This window comes from Cottoperca gobio, chromosome 9, assembly GCF_900634415.1.
Source record: "Cottoperca gobio chromosome 9, fCotGob3.1, whole genome shotgun sequence".
Lineage (NCBI taxonomy): Eukaryota > Metazoa > Chordata > Actinopteri > Perciformes > Bovichtidae > Cottoperca > Cottoperca gobio.
The window spans coordinates 11,823,408-11,848,794 of NC_041363.1; the positions used below are offsets into that span (position 1 = coordinate 11,823,408).

The 25,387-nt window shown below is 40.9% G+C and overlaps 1 protein-coding gene across 4 annotated transcripts in view; it reads right to left on the minus strand.

The window, feature by feature from the left end:
* LOC115013690 (membrane-associated phosphatidylinositol transfer protein 2-like) overlaps positions 1 to 22,946 on the minus strand; it is a 48,623-nt gene extending 25,677 nt beyond the window's left edge. For all 4 annotated transcript variants that reach the window (XM_029440148.1, XM_029440147.1, XM_029440146.1 and 1 more), the window contains exons 1-2: positions 22,307 to 22,946; positions 5,539 to 5,781 (exon numbers count right to left, since the gene is read on the minus strand). In XM_029440148.1, coding sequence (XP_029296008.1) covers positions 5,539 to 5,616 — 78 coding nt within the window. In that variant the 5' untranslated portion in view covers positions 5,617 to 5,781; positions 22,307 to 22,946. The remainder of the gene's footprint in view (positions 1 to 5,538; positions 5,782 to 22,306) is intronic.
* Between the last annotated feature and the right edge of the window lie 2,441 nt (positions 22,947 to 25,387).

Below are 25,387 nucleotides of genomic sequence, written 5' to 3' on the forward strand. Positions count from 1 at the left end.
TCTAGGTTTGAAAATGTTTGGAAACCTTTGGAATAATGTAAGTACACAACTCAACAAAATATATAATATAGGTCTAGCCATTTTTTTCTAGCCATTTAGTTCCATGTTATACCTTCAAAAATATGAATATAAATCTACCTTTGATCTGAGTTTCAGAAGGAACTGAAACAAACTAATTAATGGACATGGTGCCTTTTGCAAATTAAGATCTGACACAAGATGACAAGCTTCGAAACAAATGGCTTCCTGAAAGCTCTGGCAGATCTGAATTGCAAACCAGGAAGCCCAAAACCAGCTTGTGGAGCCACACCTTTCCCATATTTACATTCAAGGTGCAGACAGGAAGAGAGGCTGGGTGGAGCCTGCGGATGCAGTTAAGGAGACTTGCAGATAGGTAAATCAAAGCTTCAAAGACAGGAATGTGTGGCATGGCAAAAGGAAGATTTGTGATTGTTGTGAAATCAGTAAAAAAGGAAACGTGGACAGCAGAGCATAGTCCAAGTGCTGACAATATTAAAAACACAGGGAGCAAAGAGCAAGGACCATAAATGTCAGAGATTGCTGAGGTTTCATCCTTCCCATTTCTCTTATCAGCCGTTGTTCAGTCTTTCCACAAACACAAAGTATGAACACAGTATTTAGTGCAATGCTGGAGTAATAGGGAGACAGATTTCTCCAGTCAATCCAGTGGGGAGAGGCGATGGAGGCGAGGCAGTGAGTCAGTGGAGTGGGGAGGAGGAAGCCATGAAGCTTCCAGCGCTCCGGACCTCATTACCTCTGACAGGTCATTCATTAGCCACCCGCTCTGCTCTCAACAGCCCAGACTCTGCTCCGAAGACACAGCACAGACGCCACAGCACCGTTCAACTGGCCGTACACGCAGCCAGAACACGAGACAGAACCCAAACGATGAAACACAGTTTACGTAAAAAGGTCAAGTTTACAGTGTACTGTGTGCATAAAAACACTATGAAAATGTATACAGCTGTAGAAAAACAAAAAAGATGAGTGTACACAGATTAAAAACTCTAAGCAAGTTGTGTAAAGGAGAACACCTAAAACACAATAAATAGATATTGTTCCACTCACACAGCACCATCAGCTTTTAATTAGACTGATCACAATAAGGTCAGCGCGTTATTGTGAGTATCATTACATTTGGAAAGACATTGCTTTTTCCAAATGTAATCGTTTTTCCTTTTTATACAGACAGAGCCAAATTATGTCTGGATGTCAGCAGTCTAGGTAAAAGGAAAAAAAATAAGTTTCATTGTGATTTGTTGGTGACTGTCTATTTAATTGGTTTCTGCTGACAGGTGACAGCAGCCTGCCAAACGCAGTGTCACTCCTTCTCCCTCCCGGAGCGACGGATGATTCTCTCCAGTTCAGAGGGAGAAAGATTACAAAACATTGTCCGGGGCTTAAATGATCACTAAATGTAATGTTAGATTCTTAATGAAAACAGTTAATTAAGAAATTGTTTTCAAGAGTCTCTGGAAGTGTGTTGGCCGTCTCCACAGGGGAGGGAGGGGGTCTCTCATCTACACCGTTCTATTGTAAGATCCTTTTTGACTCAAAGACAAAGTGCTGCTGTGTTGTGACTTTGACTCCTGCCTTAAAACCGTTGCCACAGACCACTCTTCTGCCCACCTTTCTTTAAACAGCCATCAAACCTTTACTAATAACAGCTATCGCCATTAAAGCATACTGCATGTGTTAAGATCCGACTACGCCGACAGGATGGGAGTCACATCCTGGTTTTTTCCCCCTCTTGTCGTCAAGTTAGAGAGGAGCGTTTCCTTTTTGAGCTTCTTTTCACTTCACTCCACAGATACAGTTGCTTAGTCAGAACATGATGGATGGATGAATTAGACACAGTGACATCTTCTCATATTTAATTCCTCATACATTCTGCGTTTGCTTCGTGCATTACTGCAAATCCCTATGTGGTGATAATGAATTTACAATTAGCTCTCAACTAAGAAGGCGACGTGGTAAGGGCAAAGGAAAGGAAGTGAGGGGAGAGATGGGGTGGGGCATTGCAGGCTGAGGTGCAGATATGGCCAGGCTGTCCTAAGGCCCTGACTTCATCTATGAAATCGATACACCAGGGATGGATCGCAGGCAGGCAGGCCGACATGCTGCAGTTGCCCTGGTAACATACAGCTATGAAGCGAAGGTATCCACAGACGCCAGCAAAATCCTCTCTGCTCAGAATACAGCTCTCTCTCACTTTCTCTCTATTTTACTTCCACCCCCTCTCTCCTTCTCAACCTCTCTTTTTATCCTTCATTTCCTCTTTTCATTCACTCCCTCTCTCGAACAAAACCTGACCACCGGCACGCTGCTGATGTCATGGTTGCCATAGTGACAGAAACCTCGCAGCAACAAGGCTGTGTAGAGAGGGTGAGGTCAGGGGGAAAGGTAACTATGGGTCACTAATAAAACAATTCCTCTATTCCTTCCTATCATTTCTTTACATCCTAAAGAATGCTAATATGAACCACTTCTTTTTATAGACTTAAGACACCTGCTGCTTCATGTGTGTAATGTCTTTGCACAATATCCTGTCTGAAATAAATGATCAAGTGTGTAGAAGTTTGGAGCAGGTTACGCCGTCTTGAAACGTCTGCTTGCTTCGGGGCATGACTGCTGAGTCATTTCCCCTACCATATACAGATCAACCGGATTACCTGTCTGTTAGGTACACCGGGGGGGGGGGGGAGGGGATGGAGAAGAACAACAGACAAGCTGAAAAGTCTGATATTCTTTTAGAGAACAATATTTTGTAATAATATAATATTATTTCCATTTGTGCAGACAGGACAAAAAATGCCTTTATAATGATATGTTATGTTAATATTCAGATGATGACAGCAACACTTTCTGACAAACTGTTTCACAGAAAGGGGAGAGGCTGGAAATACAGGTGGAGAAAACTGTAGCTTGTGTTGTAGTATTGTTACACCAGTGGGTGGATATTTATTTCAGACCAATTTGTCAACATATACACAAATTAATTTGGGTGTAAGATTAACAGTTGTAGGAGACGCCTCTCTGTGTAAATGTCAACTGCTCGAAGGCATGCGGTGGTTTCCTTATGCCTAAATGTTTAACTTCTCAAATGAGGACAGCAGTAAAGCAGAGCACATCCCATGTATCAGCCCCCATCTCAAATAAATGTGAAGAGTACAAGCTCGGTAACACTTACTAAAGATAAAAATACTAAAGAGTCCATATTTTGCGTTGTGTTGGCTCTTAAGGAGAGTTCATGTAAACCCATCACATGTTTACCAGATTTAGCTGCTGATTTTACTTGCGCCACTGCACTATATATTTCACACACCTCTCCTAAATCTTTTTTCCTGATGAAAGCACGCCTTCATTGACATAACCATAACAATATAGGATCACTGAAGAAGAAAGACACACTGAACCCAGCCTCAACCTGATCAAACAGGCAAAATGCTTCAACCTGGTCTTCAACAAACATAAAACCACTTGATACACATTACATAACCATGCAACTCAAATCCTAGCACATCTGCTGAATGTTTAGTGGCAAGTTTAGCATGTGCCTGAAACGATAGAAATATAGATATACTTTGCCATGATTAATATTTTGTTTTCCAACCTAAAAAGTAAAAAAGAAAAGGGGGTGCATCACATCTACTCTCTCCCCCCTCATTGACAAATTCTGGATCTGGCCTTTCTCCACCCCCTGCCCACCCCTGCTAGGTTGAGCAGTGTACAACCTAGCACAGATAGATGCAGAAGAAAGCCGGTTTACATCCATAACAGCACACTCTACCATGTCGAAACTCTCGCCCTCTGTACTGACAAGTCCACTCTGTGCCGGAGGTATCGGGTTTCTTTGGTCGATATGTTTCCGGATTTGCGTATTAGACAGCAATTGGCTGTTTTGAATTTGTGACATTTGAATCTCAGTTTTAGAGATGTGCCTATTCAGTAGAGCAGGGGTCAGGAACCTATGGCTCACAAGCCATATAAGGCTCTTTCTATGACGCGATATGGCTCGCAGACAATTTTGAGCTGACATTTTTTAACATGATTAACAAGTAATAAATCATTATACTGTGTCATTTTAAAGTAAAACATTTAGCAGCGGATTTTGTTTTAGTTCTCCCCTCTACTTTCCTCCACTCTGTCTCTGACTGTAACTGTGTACGCACGTGCGTGTGTGTGTGTGTGTGTGTGTGTGTGAGTGTGTGTGTGTGTGTGTAGGGGGCGGAGCCCTGCCCTTCGCAAAACACCTGAGGAGAAACTGCGCAAAGCAAGCAGTAGACCAGGGGTGTCAAACTCAATCACAGAGAGGGCCAAAATTAAGGCATCGTTTCGGGGGTGAAGCTTGAAAACTGCAGCGCCCACAGAGTCACACTTTGCCTTGAGTGTGTCGTTACACTGGAGGTCAATCAGCTCCACATTTCACATGTGCTGTTTCCACGTCAACTGCAAACTGTATTTTCCCGTGGTTGTGCCATGCCTTGATTTAATTACCAAAACCGGCGGGCCAGTTATGGCCTTGAGTTTGACACCCGTGCACAGACAATGGTAGGGGAAACACTGATAGCACTTTTAGTACTCGGAGACGTGATATACTTAAAACTCAATTTTATTAACTATATGGCTCTCAAGGAAATACATTTAAAAATATTTGGCTTTTATGGCTCTCCCAGCCAAAAAGGTTCCCGACCCCTGCAGTAGAGGAATGTATAAACAACTCTCTAGTGACAAACTTTGCACAGAAACAAGTCAGTATGGTCAAGGTTAGACATTTTAGGCTGACATAAAAGTAAGAAATCCACATTTTTGAGTGGAGGGTATGTTTGAACAGCAAAATGCACCCAATGACCAAAAGTGTCAAAAACATGTCGAAACAATAGTTTTACCACAGTCCAAGTCAATGGGATTGCTCTCCATGCGTCTCCCATCTACTGCTGTGCTCACAGTGCACCTGGCAGTACCACTGGATTAAATAAATCCTCCTTCACTTACACATGTCATATGATGAGAAAATATGTTGCCACACAGGATAACTAAAGCTGTATAAATCACCCCTTCATGCTTGGAGCTGTAGACCCTAAAGCTCTTACAGAGACTCTCAGTCTCCGTCTAAGGCCCCTGGTTAGACAAATGAAACTGTCCGTCACAGACGAAGCAGTAGGTCCATCTCCATTGTCCAGTAGTACGTGTGTGCACCAAGTTTGCAGTGAAAACAGAGTACCCCCACCCTGCTCCTAAAGAAACATGCAGTCTATGACGGCTGGAAACAGCCAGCTTCAGAGAGTTTAAATTGGTTAATCTATCAGCACACAAGCTCTCTTTGTTCCATTACTTCACTGACGTAAGACCGTGTGACCACTCATTTCATAATTGGCATGCTGCGTTCACACTCCGCGTTATTTTTCTCCTCTCTGAATGCATGTTTTTGTCTCCTGGTTTCTCCACCACTTTGCTGTTTTCGACCAGGTATGTGTGGGTAAGAATTTGGTGGGATATATATGGTTGTGACCTCACCTGGATCATATAGAGCTGGGCGATGCGGTACTCCTCCACACTCATGGGCATGGGGATGCGGTACTCCTTGATAAGCATGGTGAATCTTGGAGGGGGGGGAAAGAAGGATCGGGGAGAAGATTGACAAGGGAAAGGGGGAGGGAGGGACAGAGGGAAGGGAAGGGGAGAGGGGACAGGAGAGACTCTGGGAGGCTCCTATAGGCGACTTGTCAAATCACCAGCTGAAGTCCACATTGACGCTTCCTGTGGGCGGAAAAACAAATAAAAGCATGAGGTACGTAAGCTGTGAATATATTGGAAAATAAATAGAAGCATCCGGTCAGTAATGTTTGATCTGATTCCTGGATCTCCAAAAATAAGTTAATGGTTCTTCAAACAGGTCTTCATCAACATCCATCATTCAAAAGCAAAAATCAGCAACGAAAAACATTAAATCACGAGCAAAAGATAACAGCACGCAGCCGAAGCACAATGTCAGAAGCCGAGGACAAAGATTTACTCTCGTGGCTCACACGCAGATGAAGAGGAGAGTCGGCATGCCATTCAGGACATATAATGCTCAGTGTAGTTACTGTATGTCTAGTCCGAGCCCTGGCACCAAGGACGAGCATCAGCGTTGTGCCTCCATCCAGCGTCTCAGATCCAAGTAAGGGATTTTCCAGGATAAACTTCTCTTCTTATACACAGGCCACAGCTCAGTGTGTGTGTGTGTGTGTGTGTGTGTGTGTGTGTGTGTGTGTGTGTGTGTGTGTGTGTGTGTGTGTGTGTGTGTGTCTGACCGGAGTCTACGGAGAGCACCCGTAGAGCCAGTAGTAGCCGTATAACAGCCACCCTGTGTCTCTCTCAACCCTTCAGCACCATCACATGGGGGGCTCACTCAGCGTAAGAGGGATTACAGTTGAGTGGGGAGCATTACATAACATTGAAAAAGCTCCCTGTGCACGAGGTTTCACAAATAGCAGCCTAAGAATTATACAAAGCATTGTTTTCAAACCAGTGGGCAGATAGGGGTAGGTGTGGGCTATACATAACCAACTTGTGGGTGGCGTGAGTTGCAGAAGTCTTCTCTTGACCGCTAAGAGGAGAACAAATCCAAAGCCAAGCAAGTACAAAACAAGATCATGACTGGAGGCACTGTCAGCTAAGGTTGCACAAGGAAAGGAAGATATGAAAGATCTCTTCTGTCAAAATGAGTGATGAAGCACATTACTGAATATTTGTAAAAGGGTTAAGGTCAAAGGTTTCAGTCCTTGTCAAGAAAAGACAATAGCAATAGGCAGAGCCCTAGATCAAGTTTTTCTCCACACCTGTTAATAATTCAACAACAAAGATTTAAAAGTCTGTATTCAGATACGGCGGGTGAAAGCAGAGGGGGCTGCACGATACGAGGAAAATATGCAATAAAGTTGACATCCCGATGACGATTAGAAAAAGACAAGGATTGTGCAGCCCTAGTTGTTACGGATCTTATTCACCATGCTGATGAGACTGTATTGTACTGTATATGTGAAAAACACTGTGCTGGCACTGCCTGCATTTGGCTGTCCAAATGTGACTACACAGCATTGCATAACCCCAATCTTCACTCTTTTCTGACCTATGGCAACAACTGGACCTTGCTCTGGGCTGACACCCGGCCATTCTGTCTAATCACACTAATTACTCTTTCCCACTGCGTCATTCATCCAGCGAACAAAGGCCAGCTTTGGGGAGACTGCTCCTGGTGTCGTCAAGGGCTCTGGGCCACCACCTAATGAGTGCTTTCCCCCACAACTGAAGAAGACTCGCTGATGCATTCCCAGAACAAAAGATGCAGCTTGTATAACTTCGCAACCTGGAGCCGGTGCTCACTAAGAGCCTGGGAGGTGTTCTGGTTAAATTAATGTAACATTGTCTTCTATACATTGTTCATGTTCATTTGCTCTACACAGAGGAACACATTGACAAAATCGGAGCAGAAAGCCACGTTCTGCTGAAAATAACTGCACTCTTGGGAAAGACTGGGATAAAACTAGGTTATCGTTGAAAGGCCGAGAGAAAAGCCTCTAGAAGTTAGAGCCAGGCTTTAGAGGGGAAGGTCACAACAGCCTTCAGAATCTACTTGAAGCATGGTTCAACAGTGTGGCAACAGTTTGAATGCAGGTTGCAACTGATGCTGCAACAAACCTCTGAGTGCTTCTGAGAATTCCCTCTTGGCCAGCGATTCTGGATGTGACAGCTGTACCGATTTGGAAGTCATTCAGTGTGACACGGTAAGACAGATTCTCTTAATGTCCGATTATCTGCCGGAGAATGACCACTGCGTGAATGAAAGTCCAGCCAGCTGCCATCGACTGGCAACCCACATACAAAGAAGTGACATCAGGTATGTAAAGAGAGACAAACCGAGAGAGAGAGACAAACAGAGAGAGACAGGGAAAGCAGCAAACAGCGTAACAGAGGGACGCCGTGCAGTCACAACATTGCTCTGTGCAGCAGGATGAGGTACTGGGATTTGTAGTGAGGCTGATACCTGTCAATTATGTGTCCAATTATGTGACAGTTTAATAATTGTAGCTCAATCTAACTATTGTCTTTATCATGAATTAATCTGTTGATTTATTTTTATTAATCAATGAATATTCTATCTATCTATCTTTATATATATATTTTTTAAATTATTTTCTTCCAAGTTTTGTTTTAAGCTGCTTCTAGTTTCAGTGCATCTCTCCTATACTGGCTCACAGGAGCAAAAGCCGAAGACGGACACACCCAAACATGTTCCCAGAAAAATGTGTTTGTTACATATTTTGTTTGTGTTTATCAGTAGTGTGGCCTGTGTGTGGACACTGATCTAATGTAAGTATAACACAGCACACACATACAGTATATATGTATCGTAGCTGAGGCTTAGATTTAGTATGCAGTATCTTCTCCTTTAATGATACGCTACAGATTAATGAGGCCTTCTGAATTAATGATTTGTGTGTCTGACTACTCCACAAATATAATTAACCATTCATCGATTATCAAAATAGCTGGTGATTGACTAAATCAGTGTAGCTCTTGCAGACACAGACCTAGCTGTAACTCCCTCCCTGATGGTTTAAACCTGTCTCTCTGACTCTTTCCTTTGCGACTGATGCAGATGCTGTGCACAGCATAAGACCTGTAATGCATGATCCACCAGCAGCCGAGAGAGAGAGAGAGAGAGAGAGAGAGAGAGAGAGAGAGAGAGAGAGAGAGAGAGAGAGAGAGAGAGAGAGAGAGAGAGAGAGAGAGAGAGAGAGAGAGAGAGAGAGAGAGTGTACTGGCACCATGCTTGACCCAGAAAAAAAACACTCACACACACTCTCTTTCACACACACACACACACACAACATCTTAAAAATAGCCCGGTCACAATAATCCTAGCATACGCAAGCAGAGTGCTTGACGTTGTTTGTTCAGAGAATATGCTCATTCCCTTCTAAAAATACAGTCTCTGCCCCCCTATAGGTAGTGACGCAACAGTAGCACACGCCAGTGCACAGCGCTCATCACAAAGCAGCCTCCAATGTTCCTGCTCCCGTTTTAACAAAACTGAAGCCAACAATAGCTACAAGACACTTTGAGTAGGACTGTGTTTTGTGCCTCTACCCACCACTGCTTTTTCAGCCTGTGTGGCCAGCTGTGGCAGGACCGCGCACCCTGAGGAGTATAATGCTGCAACTGCCTCATCTGCGACCCTCTCAGAAGGTGTGACGAACCATCAGAGGTACTAAATCCTCCAGGCAACAGTATGTTGAATGTTTGAAAACACATAATTCACTTTTCAATCCATTTAAAACCCGAATTGAACAAGGAGACTAAACAGAAGTAAAAGCTTAGTCAGAGGCACAGGTCTGACAATCTAGATTTTCAGATGACATGACGCTTAATAACACAAGAGCCATAAGGACAATGCCTGTAAACACAGCTACATCAGTGTGACTCCTGGAGACGGCATAAACAAACAAGCGCTCAAAGATGTGCATATCTGCTCATCTCTAAACAGGGATAAGTGTTTAACCTTAACAGGTGAAACCTGCTTACTCCAAAGCAAAGACTGTATTATCTGTCATAGACCAGAGGTTTACGCTTCTGTCTATACATTAAATATAACAGACCTCCAACTAGAGCACACTGGCACAAGATAATCATAGGATGTTTTACTCTGGATTACTTGCCTGCTTCACTCTCCTTAGGGACAGTTTGTGAGAACATGAACTCCATATCTCAATTTAACGCCACAGGTCTTCAACACTTGCATTCTCATTGACTAATTATGTACCCACTTCTGTCTTTCAACACTGTAATTATAATGTACCCTTTGTCATTTAAACTTTTATTATATCTTGCTTTTTTATTTGTATTCAAAATGTCTAATGATCACTATTATTCATGCTGATTGTGTAGACCAATGTCAGCAAAAAAAACAAGATCAAAACTCAAACCGTACTTTTTACTTTGTTAAGATCCATTTTCCTTGTCACCCCAGGCTGTCTTGCATCACAATAATGGAGAGTGGCATTACTAACTCTGTCTGAAGGTGCAGAAGATAGCTTTAAGTGGAGCAGACAGGTTGACCACGTAACAGAGAGCAACAGCTGGGCCTTGCTGTCAACACAAAGCAGAACACTGGAAAGGAGGTGTTGACTCATAGGAGGCTTTTTTCCCCAAAGGCCACAATGGTGACGCTCCTTTAAATGTAGCCCTGTTTTAGAGAGCAACACTTTGAGGCAGAGCAAAAGAGGTGGTGGTAAATCCCAGAGGAGCAGGGGGAGGAGGGAGCAGGAGTTCCCTCTTGACTGACCCGAGGCAAGACCCCTTTAAAATACAAGTGGAAAATGTCGGCCCCTGGACTGCCTAAAATACCATAGATCAGTTTCACACAGCGTTGCCTTGACATTGCAGAGACAGCTTCAGCTATGACAACCGCTGCAAACACAGCCTCGGTCTGTGGCAAGAACCCCTTGATTGAGTTGATGGGCTTATCGACCAATCCAGTTAAAATGTCAAAAGGCTTAAGACAATGCTGTTTGTGCTGAGCTGTGTGCGCTGCTTGGCCCCAGCGAGAGAGTTTACCATCCACCTGCAATGGCCAAAGAGGCCATGAAGCATATTTCAAACAAGCATAATGTGCAAAGATTAGACCTCTCTGTCCAACGGAGTATCTATTAAGGGCAAAAGATGAAGCTTCATTAATCAGGGGTAAAACTGAGATAAATCTAAACTATGTGACACAGATTACTGAATGCAACCTGAAGAATGGTAAATGGACTGCATTTATGTAGCTCTTGTCCAATCTTTGCGACCACTAAGCACTTTACAACACATGTCAGCCTTCACCCATATTAATACAGAGACAGCGGCCCATCAGTAGTGATAAACATTCACTCACACTCACCATTTGTTTTGGTCCCAGGGACACACCAAATGTCTCTTTTTGGGTCATGAAAGTTTTGTAATCCCTGAAATAATGTGTTTAATGGGGAGTTTATATCTATACCACATTTGTGAATGTGCAGGGTAATAATCATACATTTTACCCTTGATACAAGATACTTTATCCTTTAACTCTTTTAAACAATCCATGGAATAGCGACTAGAATATTTCTATTCAGTATATAGGCGTAGTTTGGGTGGAGGCTATCTGACAATAAAGCACAAAAGGGGTGAGCAAACATTTATCCTTTCTCTATATTCAAAAGGTGCTCAGGATGGTTTGTATGTTATACCACACAATGCACTACTCAAAAAATTAAAGAGCAAAAGTAGGGGAACATTTTTTAAGTGATCCGTCATTTAAACTACGTTACAGGCTCAATTTGAACTGAGGCTGAGCTAACAGAACAGACAAATGCAGATGCAACATAATGTGATCTCCTGAGACCAAATCTTTTATTACTAGAGTCGAGGTCACCACAAAAGAACACTCCAAAAACATGAGTAACCAGTGTGACGAGCGGTGTCATTAGCCAGCAGAGCGGTGTAAATGCAGAGGATAACAAACGAAGTCTCAATAAATAGTGGCGCCTCATCTGTAAATACAGTAAGCTCCCTTGACGCTCCCTACTACGAGTCCATCACTCCTCCTGTCCCTCAGTCCCATGCTCCTCCACAGGCTAAGGAGGTGGGATGGACATTCACAACATTCCCTTATTCTTTACTCATCATCGCTAAAAATACTCGACACCCCGAGAGCATCTCCTCCATTGTGTTCCTCCTCCTTCTCCTCGTCCTCCTACAGTATCCCTGCAAGTAAGAACTGCTTCTAGAAATGATCATCTTTTACACGGATCCACCAGCACGGAGAACATACACAGCGGAGAATGTGTTGTGAGGAAAGCAAAACTTTACAAAAAGAAGATTACTGTAGAGCGAGAGTTAAAAAACTAGGCAAACAAATTGTTTATCATCCACTAACTATGCGATTTAGTCAGCATGTGAATTAGGCTAGCCATTCCTAACATTTATTGCAAAAAATAAATCTAAAGCATCTCACAACTAATCATTTACTGCTTGGAAATGTCAAATAGTGAAGTGAATGATTTTAAAATAGAGTACTGTAAAAGTAGTCCGGCAGTGGCTCAGTCAGTAGGAGCTTGGACTGCGAGCCGTAGGGTTGCTGGTTCAAGTCACCGACCCAACCTAAAACAAATGGAGTGGTGCCCTTGAGCAAGGTACCGGACATCCCCCTTCCCCCCTCCCCATTGCTCCTAGTAGTAGCCTCTAGACTAGGATGGGTTAAAAGCAGAGAACAAATGTCACTGTGTGTTCTCTGGATGTGTGACCATTAAAAAGAGGGTTTAAAATAAATATAGCTGTCAGCGATCAGCTATTTTTGTTTGTTTTTTGTAAATAACCTCAAATTTATGGTCGTACAAAATCTCATCATGACAAACATGAACTCACTCCAAGGCAGATGAGTGAACCTCACCACATGTGAAGCTTTGAACCAGTGGAAAATAAGTAAGGTTTAGATTAGATACCCCCACAGCATGTAATTAAAATTCTACGTAAATAAATCTGGTGCCCAGTGACTGTTGAGAACTTTAAGCTGCTTTAATAAGTAGAGCCATTGTTTTCTTATGCCTCAGTGGTGCTCATCAGCCCACCGTTTTCCAACACATGTCACATACCAACTCTATCTCTTATCAACACCACGCTTCACTCTGAAAACCAAAATTAGATGGCCTTGTATGCAAATTACACATGGATTCATCAGCTACATGCCAAGGTTAAATGAGAATCTCCCCTCGCTGTCGTTCTCTCCGAGTGCTCAAACAGCCTAAATCAACTGCACAGAGAGCAGTCTTATGTAACTCAGACAGATACAGAAAAGTAAAGCATCTCTACCCTCAAATGTTGTCCATCCTCTTTACTAATTCATCACGCCTACAGACCACAGGACAGGAAATGTTTTTGTAGATTAGGACAATCTGTCTCTAACATCACCATCAGCCCCTCTATGAGTGTTTGGTAGCGACGAGATGCTGATTCAAATCCATCTTCTTGCTAATGTGGAGCCTGTTGCTGAGTACTTGCTCACCACTGACATCACAAAGGCTTGGAGGAATAACAACTAATGGATTTCCAGTATCATTGCCACTAGCGATCTCTCACAATAGTGCAAAGTGCCTTGACTATATGAATTACTACAGTGACTTGGCTGAGATTTGTTATTTCAGTGGGATGACACCTACATTATCAGTCCATCTCTGGCAGAATACAAACAGCTTCACATGCATCAGATATTCAAACTGCATTGATCTGACTGACAATAGCACCGTTTGTAATAGCACAAGAAGCTTAGTGTAGGCATTGGAATATCAAATGTAAAATGAGGTATAACAAATCTAACTTGTGTTATTAGCATGATGACTTTCTAATATCTGGAAAGTTCAAGGATAAATGTATTTATAAGCCTTACACAAAGAAAAAGGTGAGCCAAACTTCTTAAGTGTCAAATAAATGTATGTAGTTTAAAGCGTGTTATTCTACATTTTAGAAAATAGTGGCAGCATATACAAATCTAAAAGTAAACAGAAACCATGTTGCCCTGTCTATTGAGTCTATTTTTAGTTTCCCACATTAACAAACAGAAATACACTAGCACTCCGATAACTGGCAATGCAACTGTGTCGAGGAAGAGAAATGAAATGGATTATATGCTACAAAAAGACCAAATGTATTCCCTGCCCCTTCATCCTCTCCATCGTTGCTTGAACGGGGAGGGGGGGTGGTGGTTACCATGGAGACACAGGGCTCTTGCCTTATTGGCTGCCAAGATGAAGTCAGAGTGACGAGGAAAGTAGAGACCAGACGCTCTCGGGGCCGATACTTCTTTCTCCTGTTTCTCCTGTCTCCACTTTCACTTTTGTCAGTCTCTGTTCTTCCCCACCTCGGCTCATGTCCATTGCACTCTGGTTTCTGTCTTCTGGCTACAGCAACAGCCTGCAATGCTCGCTGATTCTAAGATATCGTCAACCCAAATATAAGCTGCTGTGATATACTGAATGTAGGGGAGAATCTCCGTATAACAGACTGCAGAATTAAAAACTAAATATTTTATACTGTACTTGTGTTAAAAAGAATGTCAAGAAAAAATGCTCAAAGCCATTATGATGCAAGTTCTCTTGTTATAGTTTAAAATTAACTATGTAGACCGCTAATAACTCACTTCTCAACAATCTAGCACTGAGAGAGAGGAATATGGAGAAACACATGAGAATACCAATATTGAATTGACTGAATCCTTGGGAAGAAATGCCCTAAATTCTCATGCTCTAATAGCTGAGAGAGGAAACAGGAACTGAAAATGTTGGTGTGAAATGGGAACAGAAAAATATTCAAGCATCAGGGGAGAAAAAGTGTATTAGAGGATCAGGTAAAAACAAGGAGAGAGAGGAACGTTAAAATGCTTGTAGGAGCCAATTAGCGCTCCTGCTATAAGTAGGAACCAATGTTTGTAAACCGTTTTTGACCACACACACACACACACACACACACACACACACACACACACACACACACGGGAAAGCTGATTCAACAAGAAATAAATGGACTGAGTTAACGATATAACCTTTTATATCGGAATCTTTATTCAGCGGACACGACAATAAGTGCGTCAATTAGTAAAACAAAGCGGCAACTCGGAGGTTTAAAGCGTTGGTTTAGCCTCTACAATGGTGTTTAACATATATTTTTATATAGTAACTGATCTTGACACAACCATCTCCGTCAGCCTCAGGTTTTTTTTTTTATGTATGGTCTGTGTTCCTTAAGAGGAGAAATGCATCAAGGTAAATTAAAGTGTCCATGATAAGAAATCTGCTCGTGAAACGTTGAGGCCGTCTGCTGCCCTTTGGTGAAATACCTCAAACTCTCTTGTGCAGGACGAATAATGCAGGCTTCACAAAAGTGTTCTACCCAGTGACCAAAGACAGAGGCCGTCTCTCATACTGACCATAAAAGGCCATTTTCAAAGATGCTCATGCTCCTATGACTTTGGCTAACATTTGGATGGGTTCTGAGATCAGGTTTCAGCTCTGGGGAAAACCAGGCTTTATCACCTTGGGATTTTCTTATCATAGCTATAACAACCAGAAACTCTCTGTCAGTCTTACACCATAAAGGATTCTGACGTCTCCCACAGACAGAGACACAGCACTCTGAATGGAGACGTGGGGCTTTGTCTGGCACATGGATACAAAAAATGGGTAAAACGCAGAGAGACTTCCCGATAAAAGCCTGTACACTGAGAGGAAAAAAGGGGAAGAGGTGAGGTGGCAGCGAGGAGGGGGAGTTCGGGTCTGAAGGAGTCTATTTTTAGCCTCAGAGAAATCAGGTGTCTGCGGCCAATGGAAAAGAAAGGAGAGCGTGGGTAAAATGACATGAAGCAGCACTGTCGCTTTCATTTTACATGATCCATGTGAGTCAGAGAGTGCTGCAAGGGTTGGGGGGTGGGGTACAACAAAACCCAAACAAATATAAAATGGCATATACAGTATACATAATCCCTACTGACTCGGAACACAAGAGAACCTAATGCAACGTAAAAATAAACATAAACATGTAGGGATAAATAAATATAAATAAATAAAAAATATATTTTTTAAGGTTTTTATTTACAGAATTGATGGTCAGCGACAGCTTTATAATTAATTAGCATTTCTAATTCAAAGCAGACTAAGCTCCTTGCAGATTAGAATAGCGAATACATCATCTACTGGGACTTTCTTTCCGCTTAAGAGCCAAGAAGTTTCCTGGTAGAGAGGGTGTGTGTGTCAGAGTGCCTCAATTTCACCTTGTGCACAAGCCTGATGAATAACAACACCCCTCTTCCCTGACAGGATGCACATAACAGACTTCATTCCTCTTCCATAAAATGAAACTCAAGTAAGGACACAGGAAGGTGGTCGACTGCTATAAAAAGACTTCAGCTCTGCTCTCCCAGTCCACCCACACTGCCAGAGAAACTGGTGTCCAAAAGGGACAGGGACATGGCACAATCCGCAAAAAGCAATAGTCTTTGTGACTGTAGGGGCATTAGCAGTGTTTTGACAACAGTCAGCTGGCTCATCAGGAATGGGTGGGGACAGGTTGTACCTATGTTGTCCCTGTCAACAGTTCAACACCAACATTAGCATCTCCTGCTTTGTTTAAGGGAGCTGATGTGGGAGAAGAAGGAAAAAGTCTATGGAGCTCGATGTGCAGAGAAAAACACAATGTTCCATTCAGTGGTTGGCTGGCACCCAGGTGCATGATGGGGGCTCATCTGATGCCTGATTGTCCACTCAAAATGAATTTAAAGAAAAATTAGACCTGGCAATGTGTGCCGATACTCCCCTAAGAGGATATTGTTAACTATGAAAGATGTTTTTCAAGATTACTCCAAATCCCAATGGGTCCCCTAACGTTTGAAAATGCCCCCATACTAATCTTTGTTTTCCACAAATATGTTATTGGATAGTGAAATTGTTTAATCTTCCTTTGGGGAGCTATGAGAAATATTTTTCAATCACTTTAAATAGGGATGCACAAACCAATCTGCCTATCATCAGAGTTGGTCAATATTCACTGCAAGTATGGAGAGGGGGGAGAGAGGGGAGGGAGAGGGGAGGGATGTATTTTAGCTGTTTCCCAAAAGACTGCTATAAGCTGCCATGTGCAGTACAAGCCATAGTGTGTGTGCAGCGCAGTGCAGGAAGTAACGTTCCTCATCTATCCATCATCATTATCCAATTCCAAAGCAGACGTCGAGCTAATGACAATGTTTCATTTGAATGGAAACTACCAGCCTATAAAACTGGCACAAACATTATCGCCATTCCTGATTCAAAGCATATTTATATCTTTAACCAACGTCATTAAGTTAACAGTTCAGAAAATTCCTGCTGTAGCACTGCTAACAAAAGAAGAGCATGTCCTCTGGCAGACAATAAATAAAGACCAAAGTATATTTTAGAAATATGCTTTGTTGATAAGTAAACACTTAATTTCAGCGTGGTGTGAAAAGTTCTTAACATAAAATCCACTGGTAACTTAAAATCCCCTCCGGTGTTGTCAGTGCCCGTTGAAATCAGTCTCTACTGGCTGTCAAAGAAATGACACAAACATGACGTGAGTTTTGTAGCCAGGAGTTATCAGCTGTGGGAAAAATAACTTGGACTATATACAGTCCGAGATGACATGAAAAGCTTGTAGTAAATCCAGTTTAATATCTTCAGTATCTTTCTGCAAACTCATATAACAAACTGCATTCCTACAGTATATGCCAAGCTGTAAAGTAAATTGACTTTTCTAATATTCTAACAACTCAATAACAGGAAATTAGCTATTGCAACAATTCACCCACTGTGAGAAATGAGCCCCAGTGAGATCGTGGGTTACAAATGTGTCTATATTATAGAGAATGGAATAAGTAAAGAAGGAATACAAGACACAGGAGATCAGGATGCAATAGACTTCCAACAAGTCCACAGTCTGATCTAAGTAAAGAACCAAGACTATACCACTCCTCGGCTTAAACAACCGCACTTAAAAGTTATGGAGAAATGGCACGTATCAACAACAATATTGCACAACAGTTAGGGGTGTAAGAAGATATTGATACACTTCAGTATCACAATATTATGTTTTGTTTGGATGTCACAATACCAGAAATGTAGTAGTCGATACCAATACCAGGGAAATTCCACAATTCTCAATACCAATTTGATAACACGGTAAAAACATAAAACAATTATATATAAAAAATCTCATGTACTTCACTATATACTCCTTAATTACCTTCTGTATAATGTATTTTGTGAGGAAGTTAAACAGATCATAATTCCATCTCCTTATAACAATTGGATTTATTTAGGTTTCTTGCCAAAAACTACAATTTATAAGACTGCATTTGAACATATCATTATTGTTATGATTATTATGATTATTATTATTATTATATAGTAGTAGTAGTAGTAGTAGTAGTAGTAGTAGTAGTAGTAGTAGTAGTAGTATGTTGGCTGTTACAGGGACTGTGATAAATGCAAATCCTTCTGTTCTGATTGCATTAAAATTTTAAAAAGATTTCTTCAGATTTGATGCATATGGTTTTACAGTTTTTCCAATCAGCTTTCCACTGCTTTAAGGATAGTCCTGCTAAAATACAACAAATTGCTTGTTGCATAAAATTTTTTTAAAAAAGGAAATTATTTCCAACATTCTTTTATTGAACAAATAATCTTAAGTATTTAAGGTCTTAAAATACACGGCCTTAAATTCAACAGGTTTATAGAAAATCATTAGAGATGGAGCAACATAAAGAAAATGTCAAACTACCACACCTTCAAGTGAAGTTATGATTATATCTTAGTGCAACAACATGTACACTATGCTACAGTAGTTGAAGCCACGCCGTACTGAATGTTCACCCTTATTTGCTACCTAGTTAATCTCCTGAAAAAGCCTCATACAGCTCATTTTACTGTGTTTCTACCTGATGTTTCTCTGCTCTTCCTATAAAAGCCATCTCATCTGATAAGCAGCTCAAATAGTACAGACAAGGAACCAAAAGATATGGTGAGCAGCTACATACGTCATTCAAACTTCAACTGACAGGAAGTGTGTCTTTTCTTGTTTCCTCGACTAAAATGTCGGTATTTCTCATTTGTGACCTGTAGTAATAGAAACATGAGTGTTGACTTATGCTGTAAGACAATCATCGGACAACTGAGGGTTGTAGTAGGAAAACAGAAGACCTGTCACACAACAGATTCCTGGCAGTGCTATGAATACTCAAACACATGTTCACATGCTACAGGCTGCTCTGTCAGAAATGTTCCACTCCACAGTCACTCAGTCTTACAGCATATATTTACATATTACATATTTACTCCTGACCATCAGGAGGTTGTCATGCAGTCCTGGAACAATATAACATAAGCGGGTACTTTTAATCTTTGGGAAAGAGAGCTGTGTGACATGAATGAGCAAACATTAGCTTAGTAAATGAGTGCAGTTAGAAATCATTATCCTCATTTATCAGTAAGATCATCGCAGTGTCTGCACTTTGCTTTCAGCGTTTGCTTAAAAACAGCATCAGAACTGCTTTAATTCAATAAATAACTCACCAGCAGAAAAACCTGAATTGTACAGACAATGGACGGATTCATATTCACCTGCACTGTTTCTCCTTCTGTGGTGCCGTGTTTGTTTGGTGTGTGTTTGGCTATCAGGTTTCAGAATCTCAACTGCTGTCTTCCTGTAGGATTCCTTGGTCTACAGTAGATGCATTAAATGCCTCTACATTATGTCTCCTCAGTTAACAAATGCTCTGCAGCAGAAGCAGAATAAAACTACTGATTAAAACCAGACAAAACTTGTAAAAGTCCATGTATGGTTATCCTAGAAATAAAGAATCACTAAACTTCTTCAGGACTGTGTCAAACTTCAATACAAACATAGCTGCGAATAAATGTGCCATCCTGAAGCTTTTAAACAAATTGTCCAGGAAATAATAACTCATACAATATTTATACTGAATGAATATTTGAAAGCTGCTGAAATTACTTGCTTAATAAAGAATTCTGGGTTATCACATGGGATAACACAGATCCCAAATATATCCAACATCGGCTTAGTTTCAAATAGCTGTTTGCTGCTTTTTTAATGCTCTGAACATTGTGTTGAGAGCCTTTAAAAAATACAGTTTTATTTATTTTTTTAAATATAGTATTAAACAAATCGGTGTTATACCTTTGATAGGAGCTTAAAATAACAACAAAAGAGTACTGCCGATAAGATTGGAGTGATTAGACATGTCGGAGTTAAAACTATCCAACAGCATGGCCTAGTCCCAATGTCCGCACTCAGACTTGCAAATATAGCCACAATGTATATTTAACTACAAATCGTAAAAGATTAGCGTGTGCTCGTGAGCTCACTCAAAGATTTTGTGTGCCCTTGAAAGAATTACCCCCAATGTGTAGTGTTCTAATGGTTAAGAAAGGGAAATAATTTCGGAAATGGAAAGTGTACATCGCAGCAAGAAGTCTGTAGTTCTTTGCTTTGTGAATTCATATTGATTGTACCGTTCTAATCTGATCTGACCAAAAATCATACAGTACAAAATAAGACAGTATTAACATAAGGACCTTTATAATCAGAAAGTGAGCAATAAACACCAGGTTTTATTAAACAACAAACAAGTATATTGCGTGCCTTTTATTGGCCACATGCTATTTGACAAAAGCACTGTCCACTACCTCATTAAAAATGTTGAGTCCTTGTATCCTTGTGCACCCATATTTCCACTTAGCACACACACAAGTGACGTTAATTAAAGTCAGAGCTCAGTTAATTAGGCTGGTCATTGAGACTGAGCCCGAATCAAACCTATCACTAGGCTACTTTTACAAACTGCAATATTAAATACTGAGAATACTCTGAAAAGAGACCGTTTCATAGAAGTACTTTTTGCTCGGCTACAATTTTGAATGTAGGAATAAATTGTCTTCAAATACACAAAGATGACAAAATAAGAGACAGATTTCTCTGAAGAATGAAAGTCACTATACAGGTTTTGCAATTTGCATTGTCAACACAGCCCTGTGTATGTAACACGTGTGTATTTGTGTAAGTGTGTGTGTTGAGGGGAGGCAGTTCCACACTAGAAAACTGGTTAGGCAAATATCTTGAGGAAATGCCTTGTCTACAGTAGAGAAATGCCCATAAGGTCATAACAGTTATCAAAAGGGCGGGGCCGGTGCGCTGTCACGTGAGGAATATTTGAATTGGGTTGTGATTCTAATAGTGATAGCCTCCACTTCAAGAAGTCTGCCCTTAATCATCAGACCAGCACTTCAGTTACTGAAGAACAGGCAGTGACATCAGTTAAGTGTTTACTGTGTAGTTCTTTGTGACACAAATGAAAGACATGAGAACATATCCTGCTAGTCGCCGACAGCTTTTGTGTGGAAATCGTTACAATCAGCAACAAAAGCAGCTGTACGTGTTTCAGATCAAAAAGGAGGACCATGTAACAAGTCTGTCTAAAAGTAAAAAAAAAAAAAAAGTGACTCAGAAGGGAAAAATCAGTGTAAAAGAAAAAGGCTCAGATTGCCTATAATTCAGAACGATAATCTATTTTTTACAAACCACTCTTGCAGTGAACTTCACCATTCCAATTTCAGCTCTCATGTTATTCAAAAATGACTCAATGTAATCTTAAAGATCACAGAGCAACTGATGCACAGTGTGTTATGCAGAGTGTGTTACACAACTTTCACAACAGTTATGACTGACACAAGTTTTAACATGTCAAAGAGATTACACCCTGTGTGCATTGGGTTCAATATCCTTCAGGCCCAGAAACAACATGCATCTCTCTACACTCCAAGTGCAGGCTAGATCCTGCTCTTATAAGGCTGAGACCCTGATCAGTAGCACAGATAAATCTCCAAACTAGTCTCAGATCACAATCCTAATTCAAAAGGCATACTGCGATGTTGGAAATAAAGTGGGGTGTCACAGTGGCGTGGCCCTGTAACAGCTCCTGACGCCCCCTAATAGCAGGGCCATCATCTGGGCAACAGACGCCCCAGCCTCAGTCAGCACTGACTCAATGACTCACCCGGGCCCTGCTGAGTCAAGTGGAGTGACTCTTGAGTCTGAAACTCATAAAGTCATTTTGTAATAGAAAAGGCATAAGGGATACGAAAACAAGCTTGTGGTATGCAGGTTTCTAGTTCAGTCAAAAACAAGCTAACCTAAGTAGACATGTGGACATTCCTTCCTTTCAAAGTGAGGTCAAAACCATACATGTTGTAATTTGCAGCAGAGTAAATTAAGTATAGGTAACATTGGAAAGTGCACCAAAAGGGCAAAAACATAGAGCATGAAAAAAATCCACCAGTGATTCCGCTCAATGATTAAATGAAGTGTATAATAATAATAACAGTTTACAGTCAGGACACAGAGAGGAACATTTTACCAGCTTTAACAAGCAAGCCTGTGTGACAGCAACAGAGCCAACATAGCACGAGAGCAGGCAGAAGGAGGAAGACAAAGTGAGTCTTAACAAATGCAATGGCGAGCTATGACAGAACACAGTGTTACTAAACCTTGTAAAATAAGATTTACTAAACGTGACGTCGCACGTTTCAGGAAGAGGGTGATCACATTTGAACTGGAGTAAACTCACCGTCAGTTAGTTACCTAGCAACATGGCAGCAAGGTAATGACAAATTGATGGCTTACGATGCTCATCATCACATACCTGGACCTGATGCACAGCAGTGATGCACCTCTGGCTGCAACACACTCCAGCACTCAGCAAATCAAAGTTCACTGGCCTTTTCACCGCGTTTTTTGCCTTCACTACTTCCACCAGTATCGTGGTGTTCTTTCAGCACAAACCCGACTTTATGAGGTCTGGAAACGATGCCATAATTGAGATGAACGCATCGAAAGTCAGCAACTGGTTTCCTTTACGTCGCCGTCTGATGGCCCTTCAGCAGCAGAGGAAGGGGTGCGGGTACGACATGTAGAGATGGCACGTAGAGAAACATCATCAGCCCGGGAGTGTGTTATATGATATCAGCCGTTCCTGTCCGTGTTTACAAAATATGGCCACAACATTGCACCGGAGAACCACACGCTGGATTTCCCTTAATCGACAGAAAAGGCCAAAGTAGCTATGGTAACGTTAAAAATGTCCTTGAATATCCAAGCTACCGTCGCGGGAGTTGACGGTTGGTCGGGCTCGTCCTGGAGAGGAAACTGTAACGGCTGTGAGCTCAGTCCAGTTGCGGTCCAGCTACCGTCCACGGAACTGGGAAGGGCGAAGAGCAAACAGATGAAGAGCACCCGCCATAGTAAGTTGTCACTCCTCAAGTCTGAGCGGCTGCAAGACTTCACTGTCCTCTCAGGCACGACACAAAATAGTGTCAAGTTAAGCCGAGTACAACGAGGTTTCCGGTTACAATGATCTTCAAAATAAAAGTCTGATTTACTTTGAACGTGTAATCAGTCCAAAACTGTGTACAAACATTCGCTGATTGTTTTCTAAACGACAATTTCACACACTATATCTTAATTAATATCACGTTAATTAGATGCTACCAAACACAATATTTTAACATGGAAATAAATTGAGGTAGAGACCTCATTTACAAAATGAATTCCTAGGCATCAGTAAACACAAATAAGAAACATGGATGAAAATTGCGATAAAAAGTTGTAATATATAGCACTGAGTCTGTTTAAAAGGTACAAAAGTGAAAATAATAAAAGGCACAATTATTAATTAATTAAACCATACGAATAAATAAAGCAATCAAAATATATCGCGAATTAATTAATTGAACAAGAACCACTGGAGTTGAAATAGTTTGAATTTTTTGGGGGGGAAATTGCCTTAGGGATAAAAGTGAGGCAAGCTTTTGATTGTTCTGCATGTTGTTCTAGTTTGCAGGTGCACAGTGAGAAAAACTGGATCAGTATTAGGACGTTAGCAGCATGTAGTATTTAATTCTAAAGGAGTAGTCGCTTATCTTCCGGCGTTTGTTTGTTTTCCTTCTGCCGGCTTGACGAAACTCAGACTCTCACAGCCATTCAGACGAGCAGTTTCGATATTACGGCGCCCCCTGCTGGCACTGGAGGATATGCTCGGTTTATAAACTGGTATCACAAGTGGTTATACATACTGTACTGTATATCCGCAGGCAGAGGCATTATTATGGATGTAAGTTACGAAGGTACGTTTATAGAGGTCATGTCAATCAAACTAACCAAAAACCATACAATACAAAATAAGACAAACCTAAACCTAAAACTACTTTTACTCAGTTTACCAACATTATATATATATATATATATATATATCTTTTTAATATATATCTTTTTTTATGTAGGCCCATTCAGGCTCATCTGCTTTTAACCTGCACATGCATTGTCATCATATAGCTTAATTAGTAACAAGTGAAGAGATTGAAGGGGGCAAATTAAACAAAAAACAATATTGTTTTTAATGGTGCATGTTGTGGGACCTTAAGAGGGTCATTGATTGGATGTCGACCACAGCGTCAACAGTTCTGTAAATCCTGCATATGCATAAAATATGAAAATGTTTCTTGAGACATTTTTCTCAACCAACTCTGAAGAATGAGGACTTTACAAAAACATTTCAAGGAAACCTGTTGTAAGTACATTCTTGTTTAAGTTGTGCACAGCACTTCACACTCTTTATACAACTATTACATCTTTATTACTACATTAATTATACACAGTATTTTATCATTGTACTATACATATATTATCTGACAGACAAATAGTTACTCAACTGCTTCTTCTTTTATTTACACTTTTAAGCAAAAAACAATGATGACCAATCCTGAAAAAACTAGACGACATTAGAATTTGGATGAACTTTTTATGCACATCATTTAGTTGTGTACCACAAATTGACAGTTAAGATTATAATATTCTTATATATTTATATCTGTTTCAAAAAATATCATATGATAAATGTATAAGACAGATTTCTTACACACACTAAAGGTTGCATTTTTTAAAGTCTTTTGCAGGATCCACGTAAAAATGACATATAATGGTTATATTGTACCACAATGAGGGTCAGTTTTAATGTGAGCACTAAAGATAACGTAAGTAATTAGAAATGCACCTCCCCCATCTGCAATGTCATCACAGGTCATCAGAGAGATTGTCTTTTCCTGGTGACTTACATAGTTTCCTGATTTACTCATTATAGTCATTGTCAAGAGAGAGAGCAGGAACTATTACATAACATTCCATTTGTTCTCGTCATATAAAACAATTTTGCAATAAATGCATCCAATTAATATAATAATTGGACCTCTTCAGGAATCCTTCAGAAATGTCAACAGAACGTGTTGTGGCGAATTTAATAAGTATGTGTTTTATTATAAGGTGTAATAAAAGTGTGTTCTGTAATAGGTTTTATTAGTACATAATTGTAGTAGGTTTTACTTAGTATATGGATTGTATTATGAATATATATATACATGTGTAATATTCAATCATGATCAATGTAAGTGTGAGAGAACAGCCTCTGTAAACATTTGGAGAATGGCCTGAATAACATCATTAGTGGGGTAAGAGTGAAGAGTGAGTCTCCCAGTTCGAGCTCATAAAGAAGGTAGATTTATGAGGCCCTGAGTATATGATGAGGGTGAGATTAACAGGCCAGGCGCCTGCTAAAATGGCAGAGCTAGCGTCAACTGGAGAGGAGACCCGGAGATACGTGTAGAGGACAGAACAGCCATGAGCCATGAGTCAAAGGCCGTAGGCCAGAATATGTCAGGTTGATTTACTGGAC